At 47.6% G+C, this 12711-nt stretch overlaps 1 protein-coding gene across 2 annotated transcripts in view; it reads left to right on the top strand.

Moving 5' to 3' along the window:
* POPDC1 (popeye domain cAMP effector 1) overlaps positions 1-11872 on the top strand; it is a 36583-nt gene extending 24711 nt beyond the window's left edge. For both annotated transcript variants that reach the window (XM_079779671.1, XM_079779672.1), the window contains exon 8: positions 7996-11872. In XM_079779671.1, coding sequence (XP_079635797.1) covers positions 7996-8120 — 125 coding nt within the window. In that variant the 3' untranslated portion in view covers positions 8121-11872. The remainder of the gene's footprint in view (positions 1-7995) is intronic.
* Positions 11873-12711: the final 839 nt, after the last annotated feature.

Genomic DNA, 12711 nt, shown 5'->3' on the forward strand with positions numbered 1-12711 from the left:
TGGATCTGTGCACAACACAGAAATCATGCCACAGTTTGCTCCCTATTTTACCCTCCTTTTCCCCCTAAACTTTGTTTTTATTGCTTTGCTTGTGTGGCCACCTGAGTCACTATATCCCCAGTATCTTCTAGCTTCTTATCATTCTTTTAGGTGAAATCCCTTTCACTTCTCAACTAAAATCTCCGAGTGGTTGGTTCCTATTTGAATCATGCCTTTTCATAGTGCTTTCTGTTTTTGTGGGTATCTCTGGTTGCCTTTCGTTTTCCTTATCCTTTCATCTTCTTATCTTACATCTTCACTTTCTCAGTTCATCAGTGCCCGCTCCCTTTGGCTGGAGACCTTTCTCACAGTCTCCCCTCCTGCTCCCTCTCCCCGGACTGGCGATTCTCTGCTCTGTTGCTCAGCTGCCATCGGGACCAGCTTCCCAGGTCTGCTGTCTCTGCAGCCCTGTATCTTTTCCTTCGGGGCAGGTAGGGGCTGCAGGACTTTTGCCATTCCTTGGCTGCTCAGCCCTGTGGCGTGCAGCTCAGGGCCCTGACCGCCGCTCTGAGTAGTCAGGAATTGGCCTGGGGATGCCTCTTTGGGCCACAGAAAACCTCCTCATGGGAGCCACTGACTTCCTCCACCCTGCCCATTTGCCCTGACTCGAACACCTCCTGGCTGGTGCCGAGTCCCTCGAAGAGAAGTGAAGTACAAAGGCCATACCTGCGCTTTAGCATTATTGTTCAGAAAGCTTCAATCAAACTTAATTTTTTATTTAAAAATACCTTATGACCTCACTAAAAATTTTTTTAATTAAAAAATTTTCCACTATAAGTAGTCAAAGGCAGGATATGGATGATAATCTTTCTAGCAAAGAAGCCATTAAATCCTTACCCAGCCCCATTCATCAGAAATTGTATACTATAACTAAAATTCTAAAGCCCTGTATGGTCTTTAATTGCTTGCTAAAGCAGTTGGCCAGATGGTCAAAGATAATAAAAAGAAGAACACCTTGAAAGGGATAAAGAAAATGTCATTAAAATAACAGAGGAGATGGGGAAATCATGCATTACATTGAATAGTTTACAGGGGTGTTGCTCCTTTTTAATAAGTGTGTTTCTGAAGCAGAGAGAAATGGCGCTGGACAAACTTCATATCATGGTACTGTATTTATCTGAAGATCAAACTTGACATCGCTTGTTTATTCCCTAGAGCAGAGTTGACCTTCACTCTGTATTTAAGAACAACACATATGTCTGGTACTTTGCCTGCTAGGAGAGGCTCTAAGGCCTAACAATGAGAAGCACACTGCAATAGAAAGAAGCTTAATAAGGACAGAATTCTGTGAAAGGCAGTTTCTCTCACCCAATCTTTTATTACTCCACATCGGGATTTTGACTGTTCCGTATGACCTTCCTGGTCCATGTATCAAAAGCTTCCTGTGGTTCTTTTTTTTTTTTTTTCAAGTATAGTTGACATTGAATATTATATTAGTTTCAAGTATACAGCACAGTGTTAGTCATTTATATAACTTTCGAGGTGATTCCCCGGATAAGACTAGCATCCACCTGACACCACACATAGTTATTACAGTATTATTGACTATATTCTCTATGCTGTAACTTACATCCCTGTGACTTACCATATCTTTCCATGTATAAGATGCTATTTTTTTTTTTCTGAAATCATTAGACCGAAAATCGAGGGGCGTCTTATACACGGAAGTCAGCCGAGGAGGGAGCCGCGGGGTGGGGGTGGGGGGGGTGGCGGGGGGATGCTGCCCATACCTTGTCAAACAGGCCTTCTCCAATCACAAGCCTTATTGTTACTGACCAACTGATGCCGTAATTGGAGGTGGAGGTGGAGAATGCACAGATGCAACAGGGACTGGAGCGTTCTGAGCCCATAAAGATGTCAAAAAATAAAAAGATAAATACCAGTACGCGATTATCTTACTCTGCAAAATTCAAACTGAATGTAATCAGCTATGCAAAAGAGCGTGGAAACAGAGCTGCAGAGAGACAATTTGGACCTCCTCCCACTGAGTGTATGATCAGACAGTGGGGAAAACAGGAAGAACAACTCCTTAAGATGCCAAAAAAGAAGAAGGCCTTAGAAAGGAAAACCAGCAAAATGTTTAAAATATTGATTTCTTAATTTTGGTTTGGAAAAGTGGGGGGCGTCTTGTACACAGAAAAATGTGGTACTGTAGTTCTTTTGGGACCTCAGAAAGACAAGAGGGGCTGGGGGGACAGCCTGAGCCCACCCTCCTCAGAGGCCCAGGGCCAGCTGGTACTTTGCAAAAGACCCCTCCAGGGCTTTTTAAAAATATATATATATTTTTTTATTGATTTCAGAGAGGAAGAGAGAGATAGAAACATCAATGATGAGAGAATCATTGATCAGCTGCCTCCTGCATGTCCCCCACGGGGGCGTTGAGCCTGCAACCTGGGCATGTGCCCTGAGCAGGAATCGAACTGTGCCCTCTTGGTTCATAGGTTGATCAACGCTCAGCCACTGAGCCACACTGGCCGGGCCCTGCAGAGTCTTGATAGCAGGCTTGTCTCCTTCAACTAGGATCGGATACTAGTTGCCGTGTGAACAGGCCTGTGAGGAAAGACGGCTTCTCGGACCCCAGTCCCCTGTGGGTGTCCGTGGTGTCGTCCCTCCTGTGCTCTAGCACGAGTGCAGGTGTCCAGGTTCGGTTCAGGGCTCTTCAGAGTCTCAGCCTTCCGCATTTGAGGTTGAGCGTTTCTTCCTCACCTTTATAATGGCTGCCTGGTGCTTCAGTTCCCCTTCTCACCTGAGCCCACGGGGAACGTGGCATACTGCTCACAGTAAGTTCTGCCCCGCTGGCTGTGCCTTCGGGGGGCGCTGGTACCGTGGAAGGGCCATGGAAGTCTTTGGGCGGAAGTTACTTGTCTTCCTGGTGTCACATGGAACTCCCGCCAGCAACAGCCACTCCCGAGTATCTGTTTAACAATTTCACACCAGAGAAGTTTGGATCGCAGTTCAGCCTGAGACTATTTGCTTTACGTACTTGTATAATAAACTATGTTACTGGGCGGCCTGAGCCAACTGGAAGGTGATTATAGCTAATAGCCACAAAATAATGCTAATTATCTCTTTTTTATTATAATAAGTACCAAAGGAGAGAGTTTACCACTTTTGTCTCCCAACTGTAAAAGTGGGTGTAATAGAAGATAAAACTCGGTCTTCTGGAAAACGTATGGCTATGGACGTATTTGCTTTCTCGAATTTGAAACAAATGAAAAGTAAAAATATTACACTGAGGTCATGAACTCATAGCAATGTCCTGGAGGGGCAAAAGTCATTTGAAAAGCACTTAACGAAAGATAAGCTCAATTTCTTCCCCCCTCCTCATGCTCTCACATCTAGGTAAGATAGAAGGCCTTCTGGGCAAATGTCTGATGACACATCAGTGCCTAAAATTAATGAAAAAGGCAGGCAAACTTGCAGAAAGAATTTAATAATGTTCAGCTTGTGAAATGTAAGATCGTTCCCTTAGAGCACAGTATATTCTCTCTCTCTCTCTCTCTCTCTCTCTCTCTCTCTCTCTCTTTCTCTCTCTCTCTCTCTCTCTCCACACTCCATATTGGGTTTGGACTTTTTAGTGGACAAAAGAATGATTTCTAGCTGCGTAGCGATGGGCTCTTTCTTCCCACTGAAGCACAGGGTCTATGGGCCAGGTGAGCTCCTTGCTCTTGCTCCCGGAAGCCTGCGTTCTTCTGGCTGTGACAGTGACAGGTGGGCCAGGTGAACGCCCTCCTTGGCCCGCGGTGGTGCAGGAGGCCCGGGCTAACCAGTTGATACAGAGTGTGGGCACTCGCTGTGACCGTGATTCCTATCAAGGGCTCAGGCCCCCCGCTGGCGCTGGGTTGCTTCTGGCAGTTACAGTGAGACCGAGTTTCTGTTGTAAAACTTCAGGTGCACCTGCCGGTGGGGAAAGAGCAACAGGCACAGCGGTGGGAACTGGGACCTGGGGACTTGGGGGCTCTCACCCAGCCACAAAGCCTGAAATGAACGCGCATCTAGTGCTCTCCATGAGAGAAGAGCTTCAGCAGAAAAATGCACTCTCGTGGGGCTGTTAGGGCCATCTGGCTTATCCTGCCAGCTGTTCCCACCTGGCTCATTCCCAGGTGAGAAAGGCATTCGCCCACGGCAGCTCCCCCCTCTGTTTGCTTTCACGGTTTGTTCAGGTTCAGCTTCTGGGTGTAAAATAGACATATTAGTAGGGATGGGAGGAGAATGAATTACTCTGAAAAGTGTGTTGACAAACAAGAGAGTCAGAGACTATGTCTGATTTGTTTTTTTATTTCCCCAACATTTAACCCTTCAGTTGCTCAGAGATTTGGATGGCTGATTGGATGAAAACTTGGTTGTAGGTACCTTATTGATGGTTACGCGGCGGCCAATACTCTTTGCTGTAAGCACTGTCAAATCAGCCAATTATTTGAAAGTGATTTCCTTTGAAACTTGACACAGAATATATGTGCTGATAACAGTCCCTTTCCATAGTGAGGGCTTACTGTAAGCCCCAAGACCTGCTGACGCTTGAATGCTGCTGTGCCCCATATTGGTGGCGGGGGGGGGGGGGGGGCGGTTTTGACTCATCAGAGATGAAATGTGATGGCCCTGTGTCTCTTCCACGTCCTCAGAATCAGCTTTCTGAAGGCTGAGTCTCGGAGGAGGGTTTTTTTCACGTACTCACTAGTTATCAAGGACCTGGCTATGTGTGGGGTGCACTGTGAGCCTGTAGGAGAGGGGGGGTGTGGTCACAGCCCTTCGCATGTTGTTTTCCGGGAGGGGAGAGATGCCTGTCTGTAGGACCACCGCGTGGTGCAGAATGTGGAAGGGCTGTGGTTGTTTGGGGGAGAATAGAATCCCCCTCAGAAGGAATTAGGGAAGACTACAAGTGAAGGAGTTGGGTTTGAACTCCGCCTTGAGGCCTGGGTAGGAATTTGGTGGGAAGGGATGGGAGTGGAGAGACCATCTCAGGTGGAGAGAAAAGCACGAGGAGAAGAAGAGAGGGATGGGTTGGAGTTGGGGGTCAGTGAGCTTGCCAGGGCGTGGACTAGAAGGGAAGGAGGCTCTCTCTGGAGACCCCTGGATGCCAGCCCAGGACTGTGGGTGACTCTTGCCTGACTGCCTTGTAATGTTCTAGAGAGTAACCACCACAGCCCTTCCTTTCCCAGGCACACAGAGTGGGAACAGAATCCGTTCTTTCACAGAGAAACTGAGAGTTCTGGGAAAGTTCTCACTAGGCCATTTCCGTTGTTTTGGGCCCTCTCTTCACTTTCTCTCAGTGGGGAAATGCAGCGATTAGGCACGTAGTGGGAGGGTCAGAACATTTTGTCCCCAATGTCGATAGCAGCCTCAGGATACCGTAGATCGTCACCCCCGGTTTGATAGATGGGCTTAAAAAGTAGAGATCAATTGGTCTCACTTCCCCAACCAAAATAAACTGGACGTGCTTCTGTTATGTGTAGCATCCAGTTATGTCTGAATGCTCTACATTATTGATTTGGCTTAATGCTCTTAGACATGCTATCTTGTTTGTTCTGAGGGTTTTGTCTGATTGCAAATACTCAGCCTAAGTTAATATTTCATGAGACTCAGTCATAACTTGAGGCTAGAAATATGATGGAAGCCATGGCTACTGGTAAAAAAAAAAACCACCACAAGACAACTGTGCTGCACTCAGGCCAGTTTAGACTGAGAAGCACAAACCTCTATTCCAGCACTAGTCCCATTTCCTTTCTTGCCATCCTTATGGGCAGTGATGAACTTTAACCAGTTTTCTAATTCTTTAGGCTGTTGCCCTCCAAAGGCCATATTAATACACTGGTTTGATCGACTTACAAAGTGTTATCATACCCCACGTACTGATTTGAGTAAGAACTTTACAAATATGAAAGACGCTTACTCATCCAAACAGCAGATGAAGTAGATATTATGATTATTTCTATTTTGCTGACAGGGCAATCAAGGCACAGAGAAGTGCAGTAATTTGCCCAAGGTCACACAGAATGTGTGTGTGTACTCATTGCCGCTGGGGCAGACCTGTGAATTGGAGGTTGGGTTTGGTATCACCTGTGCCAAAAAGGACACAAAGCCCTTGTGCTCTGTGACGGAAGTTCGTTCTTGGGACTTTGATACAGGACTCTTTCCTACCGTCGGTCAGTAGTTGTCTTTCCAGAAGCTCAGCATTTTAATTGATTGTAAATGTTTGAAAGTGAACAATTTCTGTGTGTGTACATCCAACACATAAGCTATACCAGAGCCAGGGCCTGCACAATGATGGCCTTTCTATGTTGGAAGATGTGGCTGTTGGTAGTAGCCCTTCCCCGGGTGTATGGCAGTGACTCTGTCGTCAATAAGAAATAACATTGTCTATGTGCCCAGCACCCTGCTAAGCATATTTTTGTTTAATCCTCCCAACAACCCCAGAAGGCAGGTCCTGTGAATATCTCCTTTCGACAGATAGCGCAGCTGAGACCTGGAGAAGCACCGTAATGGAGCACAAGGCACACAGCAGGAAGCAGCAGGGCGGGGATTTGACCCTGGACTTGTTTCCTGAGCCTCTGGTCTTGAGCACTGTGCAGGCCACCTGCCTCTGTGCCTTAGGGCCCCCTGCTGGTCCCTGACCCTCCTTGCTGACAGCAGCCTGCTCTCAGGGCTGGCCGGCCCTGCTGGCTGCTGCTGACTCTTGTCAAGGTTGAACAGCTGATCAGTATACATTTCTTGTAGGCATTCTGATTCCTATCTTTATAAGATCCTGCTACTTGCCTTTGCTGTACAGCGAACATTTGAAGAGTCTGATTTCACCCATTGTTCTTCCATCATCAACTTTACACCCAGCCCGAGTTCAGCATTTTTTTTTTTAATATATATTTTATTGATTTTTTACAGAGAGGAAGGGAGAGGGATAGAGAGCTAGAAACATCGACCAGCTGCCTCCTGCACACCCCCTACCGGGGATGTGCCTGCAACCAATGTACATGCCCTTGACCGGAATCGAACCTGGGACCCCTCAGTCCGCAGACCGATGCTCTATCCACTGAGCCAAACCGGTTTCGGCCCGAGTTCAGCATTTGCTGAATACCACTCTGTCCTGCTAGGGGGAAGCAAGAATGTGCACAGGTGTGGGTGGGCAGATGGACCCTGACACAGTGGATCCTGACATTGAATGTGGGAACTGTGTGGAGGGGAGTCTGTGCTTATGATGTCACGTGAGCTGCTCATGAGGCACCTCACGGAGTCTCTGCACCTATTTACAATATGTTCTCTTACTTTCAGACAATATTTTTTTTCTACATCAGTCATGGTGTCCATATATGGGACATGCTTTTGGTAAATGGGTGAATGAACAAGGGACTGGATGCATGGATCATTCATTGCTTGGTTCCCTTGATTAAATGGCATCCTATAAGGCCCTGGGATGCCTTGCTACTTGGGATTGTATTTCCTCCACCTGGCTCTTCCCCCTGCATGCCTGAACCCTCTTCCTGCCCCACTGTCCCCCGCTCTCCATCTCCATGTCAGTCCAGAGCGTGGCTGGACAGTTGGTGGCAAGAACTGTTCTTTTAGGGAGTGCTACAGGTGGTATAAGGGTCTATAGTTTTAGAATAAAACCATACTTTAGGGAAATCAGAAGTTCATTCAGCTTTCCAGCGATTCCAGTCACCATGTCTGATATTCATGGAGGAACATTCTGATTCCTAAACAGACTTTAGGGCAACCCACTAGGGACTGGGATGTTTGAGAAGCTCATCATACAAGCACACCTCGTGGAATGTGTTCCACATCCTGACTTGGTTGTTTTATTGAAATGCTGGATTGAAAATATAGTGTTAAGGGAAACTCCATTCGTGGGACCAGCGATGGATTCCCAGGGGGTTTTGTTTTCTGGTTGGAGTTTGAAACTGGTGCATCACGCCAGCGAAGGACAGGCTGCACGTTAAGTGGCTTTCCTTTCTGTGTCTCTGACAGATGTGTCCTCCCCACACCAGCGAGCCTCGGCCAAGATGAAACCAATAGAAGAAGGGGTGGAAGATGATGACGAAGTCTTTGAACCCGTGTCACCAAAAACATTTAAAGTCCGTGAGTTGCCTTGATCAGAGAGAAGAGCCCAGTTACCGAGATGGAAATTGTCTTGAAGAGATCCTGAAAAATACCAGCACTTTATCACTGCTCTTAGATTATTCCGCTTTAGGGCATCCGAACGGTACAGTCTGAGGGCAGAAAAGTGAGGAAGAGTCAAAAGTGGGAAGGCTATTTTAGCTCTCTTTGTTATTGGTCAGCTTTTTAAGTGGTTGCTTTCCTGAGCCTTCTGACTAAACCTAGTTTGAGATACATAGTTTCACAGTATTTTCTAGATACACTATCATTTTAACTTTAAAAGTCTTAGTGTTCTGTCCATTCAAATGCCTTTCCACTTACTTTCCAAGGCTGTGGTTCATCTTGCTCACAGGCAGTTTTTTTCTCTATCATGGCGATGGCGTTGTCTATTCGATAGCTTTAACACACAATGCAAGTTTGAAATGGAGATTGCAGTAGCATTAAAAAGCAGGGAATCTCAGGCTTTGCTCAATTGACTTTTTAGATGGAAAATTTTAAACAAAGATGTGATTCGACTGGTGTTTATTTTTCTACCAGGCCAGACACATTACCCCACTAGATTGCCTTCCGTGGACGTTGTATAGATAGCTTGATAATGAACAAAGCCTCAGACTTCGCTCACATTACCCTTGTATTATGCTAGTCATACATTAGTCCTGAAACCTAAAGCTGGAAAGATAACAGATGGAAGTGGTTCTGAGCCCGGTGTCAGCCTTCAGCCACGCACCTGGGGTTCGGAGCCATCTCACCCACACATCTGGTGTGGAAACACTTCACTTGGGGCGGAGAGGAGAGGAGAGTCAGGTGGCCGAGCAAGTGGCCCAGAGCAGCTTCATCCTCTGGTCCGGATTCTGAAGTTTCAGGTTGTCCTTCCAGCCGTAAATGCCTCTTTAACAGACACCCAGTACTGTGGGGCCGGGGCTCGGCCACGGGCCGTGCCACGGATGCCCAGCCTGGCTATTGCTGTGAGGGCCTTGATTCCACTCTCCTTTCCACCAGAACCGCGTTTTAGGACACGGTGGTGTTCGGCTGGTGGGGAATGAGGAGCTGGCTTGACTCACGGTCAGTCTGGTGGGTGTGATTGTGGCACCCAGTTGGGCGGAGTCCGTTGACCGGCTGTGCGGCTTCATACCCATCGATGTTTGTTTTGTTTCACCCCCTAGAACAGTGGTCGGCAAACGCATTAGTCAACAGAGCCAAATATCAACAGTACGACGACTGAAATTTCTTTTGAGAGCCTAATTTTTTAAACTTAAACTATGTAGGTAGGTACATTGTTATTAACTTAATTAGGGCACGTGGAATTTTGTGGAAGAGCCACACGTAAGGGGCCAAAGAGCCGCTTGTGGCTCGCGAGCCGCAGTTTGCCGACCCCTGTCCTAGAACCAGCGTTGAGTCGGTGCCCTGTTATAGTAACCGGCTAAGGAAAGTTCCAAATGGAACTATTTTCAGATGAGTTGAGCCAAAAGAAGCACCTCTTGCCAAGGGCTAATACCCGTTAGAGGAGGTAAATAAGCTACCCTGTCATTTCCCTAGGTCCTTTTTTAAAAATTAAAGCCGATTATTTTAGTCATTTCGCTTGAGTCTGTTTACAGGCCGGGTCATCACTGAGAACATTTGCACAGACTGGGACTCCAGCTCCCCGCACCTCTCTCCAGGGTTGGCGCAGCCACATCCCAACGGGAAGGCAGGCCGCACTCTGCTCCACGAGCCTCTCTCCGGCGCCACCTTGGAGATTTGTTTTTGGGGAAATGAAGCCAAGGTGAACGGCTGAGCCGTGGCTTTAAGACGTCAAGATATATTGGGTTGGACTATACATGTCTGTGCCTGAGCTCACACGTGTGGCTGTGAGGGGATGGTTGTTAATACTGCTCCCCTTTCCTGTTGGATCAGGCCGAGGAGACCATTGAGGTCACACGTGCATAAGAGTAATCACAGAGTCAGCCCACAGAGTCATTCGATGTCACGTCCTCCCTAAGGAGACAGTAGTTGTAGATCCTGCTGAGGCCGCGCTTTCCTGTTCTGTGGGCGCACAGAACCTTGGCCTTGGGATCCCGGACCCCAACCACCTTGAGGTTTGTCTCACGTTGTCCCCTCGGACGGGAGGGGTCGTCTCTAATGCTCAACCTGGACGTGTTGGGAGGTTACTTTCTGTGCTGAGAACAAAGATTTTTAAAAGCACACTGCTGAAATCAGGTGATAGGAAGTCATTAACTGTTTTTTATTAAAATGTGTGTGTGTGTAAGCGTGTGCACATGCATCCTGTCATGGATAAGAAGACTGACCTCAAGATTAGGGATTGTAAAGAGCCACTTAGCCTGAACGGGAAACATGAAACTGTTTTTAAATGCAGCCCTCCAAGGGAGACAACGGGCCTGGGGAAAAGGAGCCGGGCCACTGAGGGCCTCCCACAGAGACGGGCAGCAGATAAGGAGACAGAAAAGCGCTCTCGGTGTAAGATCTCTGGAGGACTGAGTCACTCACTAGTATACAAACAAACAGCGTGTCTTTGGGTGAGGCATAAACGCAGAGCCAAAAAAACATGTTTGTTGCCAAAGCCACCAGATTAAGATGCTTCCTATGATTTTAGCATTCACCTGTGTGACCAAGGTTCAGAAAATGGTCTGCAAAAATTGATCTATACTTCACCCCAAATCTATGTTCAAATGTAACATCAAGTCTGTTGTATGAATCTGGAGTGTTAACTTTCATACCAGAATGTACAGTATGTACCATTTGTAATATTTTGGAGCCCTCATAAGTATTTGTATTTATAAAATAATAGCACAGACACTAGATAGATCCTCAATGACGTTTATGTATCTTAAACTATAATAATGGGTGCTATCTAATTATTTTGTGGTTACCATCCTTCGCTTTCTGGGGTCTTTCCATGCCTCCCTACGGTTCGGTTCCGCCTGAGTCACTGGCCGCATTTGTGCTTTGTTGCCAGCAGCGTGCACACTGGGAGACATCACCTTCTTCCTGCGGGTCTCCAGCCACAGGTCTGCAGCTTCTCTGGTTTTGTAACTTGCAGCTGCTGATTCCCAGGTTCTGTCTTGGCCCGAGAACAGAGTAACTTGGATGCTGGAAAAACCTTTGGGGGGAAGTCGATGTGACCTGCACACTCTGCCCTGTTCCTGGTGCGCAGGTAATGACTCCACCCTCCGGTGAAGATTCTCCTGCGAGGGGTGTGGTGGCCCAGCCGCGAACTTAGTCAGGTCTGACCTTCGGGGTCCTGGCGCCCTCCTCCCTGCAGACCCCAGGGTACAGCTCCGAGGAGCCACTGGTTTTGTGTTGTGTTTGTTTTTATTTTCATCGTTTCCTTGGTCGTTTCTAAAACTGCTCTGTAGAAACCTCTGACCTAGCCATGCCTCGGTGTCCCATCCCCTCCCTCTGTCCAACCCTGGTTTCCCAACCTCTTTTTCTAATTACCCTCAACTAGAGTGACTAGAGATTCCCACCTATTCGATCCCAATTCCCGAGGGTTTGAAAGGCTAGGATACTGTGTAGGGAGCTCGAGGTCGTGGTGTAATCTCGGCTTCAGTTCTGCTCTTCTGCTCGAGGGACGACCCCCTCTCGCTGAGGGTAGCCATGCCTTGATTGTCACAGAACCCCAGGTGCCTCGTGTAGGAGGGCAAATCGGAAGTGTCACTTAAGAAACCTGCTTTTAAGTACTACGTACAGGTTCTGTTCTACTTACTTGCAACCTGGTTTTAAAGTACGTGAGGATTTTATGAATGCTTTATATAGCCACATTTATAATAAATTTACATTTTGTCTGGATAAAGCCTTACCATTTAAAATATCTTCATATATTGTCATTTAATCAAATAAACTTCTTACTTAAAAAAATGTGTATTTTCATTTCATTCTTCTTACTTATACAGTTTCCTAGGATTCCACAGCACAGGGGTCACAGGAAGGGGGAGGGCACCTCCCGGGGCCTAGTCTGTGGTGGGCGGGAGGGACCCACCTTTCCGCGCTTGAAGGAACGCACATGTCTTCCATCGACTGTCCTCAGTATTGGAATGGGAAGCTGAGAGCCCATCCCTTGGCTCTCAGCAGCTGGTACTTGCCCTAACCACCCCCAAGACTAGACCCAAATGGAAGGAGCACCTTCTACTCCCATAAAAGGAACCGATCCTTGTACTCCATAAGCCATGTCACCGAAGTCTAAAGTCCCTTCAGATCACTGTCCAATTTGACAAAGCCCTTTTCCTTACCCCTCAATGTCCCAACACTCCACAAGGCCGGCAAGGTGCAGGACAGGCGTTAGCATCCTGGATTTAGGAGGGAGGGACGTGCACAGAGGACGAGTAACCGGTCCAAAGCCGCATGGCCAGCAAGTGAGCAGCCGGGACCCGACCGCAGGCTTGATCTGGGCACTCTTCCTGGTTCCATCTTACAACTCGGAGAAGCCTACTTCTTTCCAGCCACGCTCTTACCTGCTCCTAGGCCTTTTTCTCATCCCACGGTGGGGCCATCCTCACAGTTCCGGCGTCATCCATACCAGCCTGCTCTGGGAAGCTACCCTGTGGACCCAGGGCATTGGACACGACGTTGGTATAGCCTTGCTATTTACTA

This window comes from Cnephaeus nilssonii, assembly GCF_951640355.1.
Source record: "Cnephaeus nilssonii genome assembly, chromosome: 9".
In the NCBI taxonomy this organism is placed as follows: Eukaryota; Metazoa; Chordata; class Mammalia; order Chiroptera; family Vespertilionidae; genus Cnephaeus; species Cnephaeus nilssonii.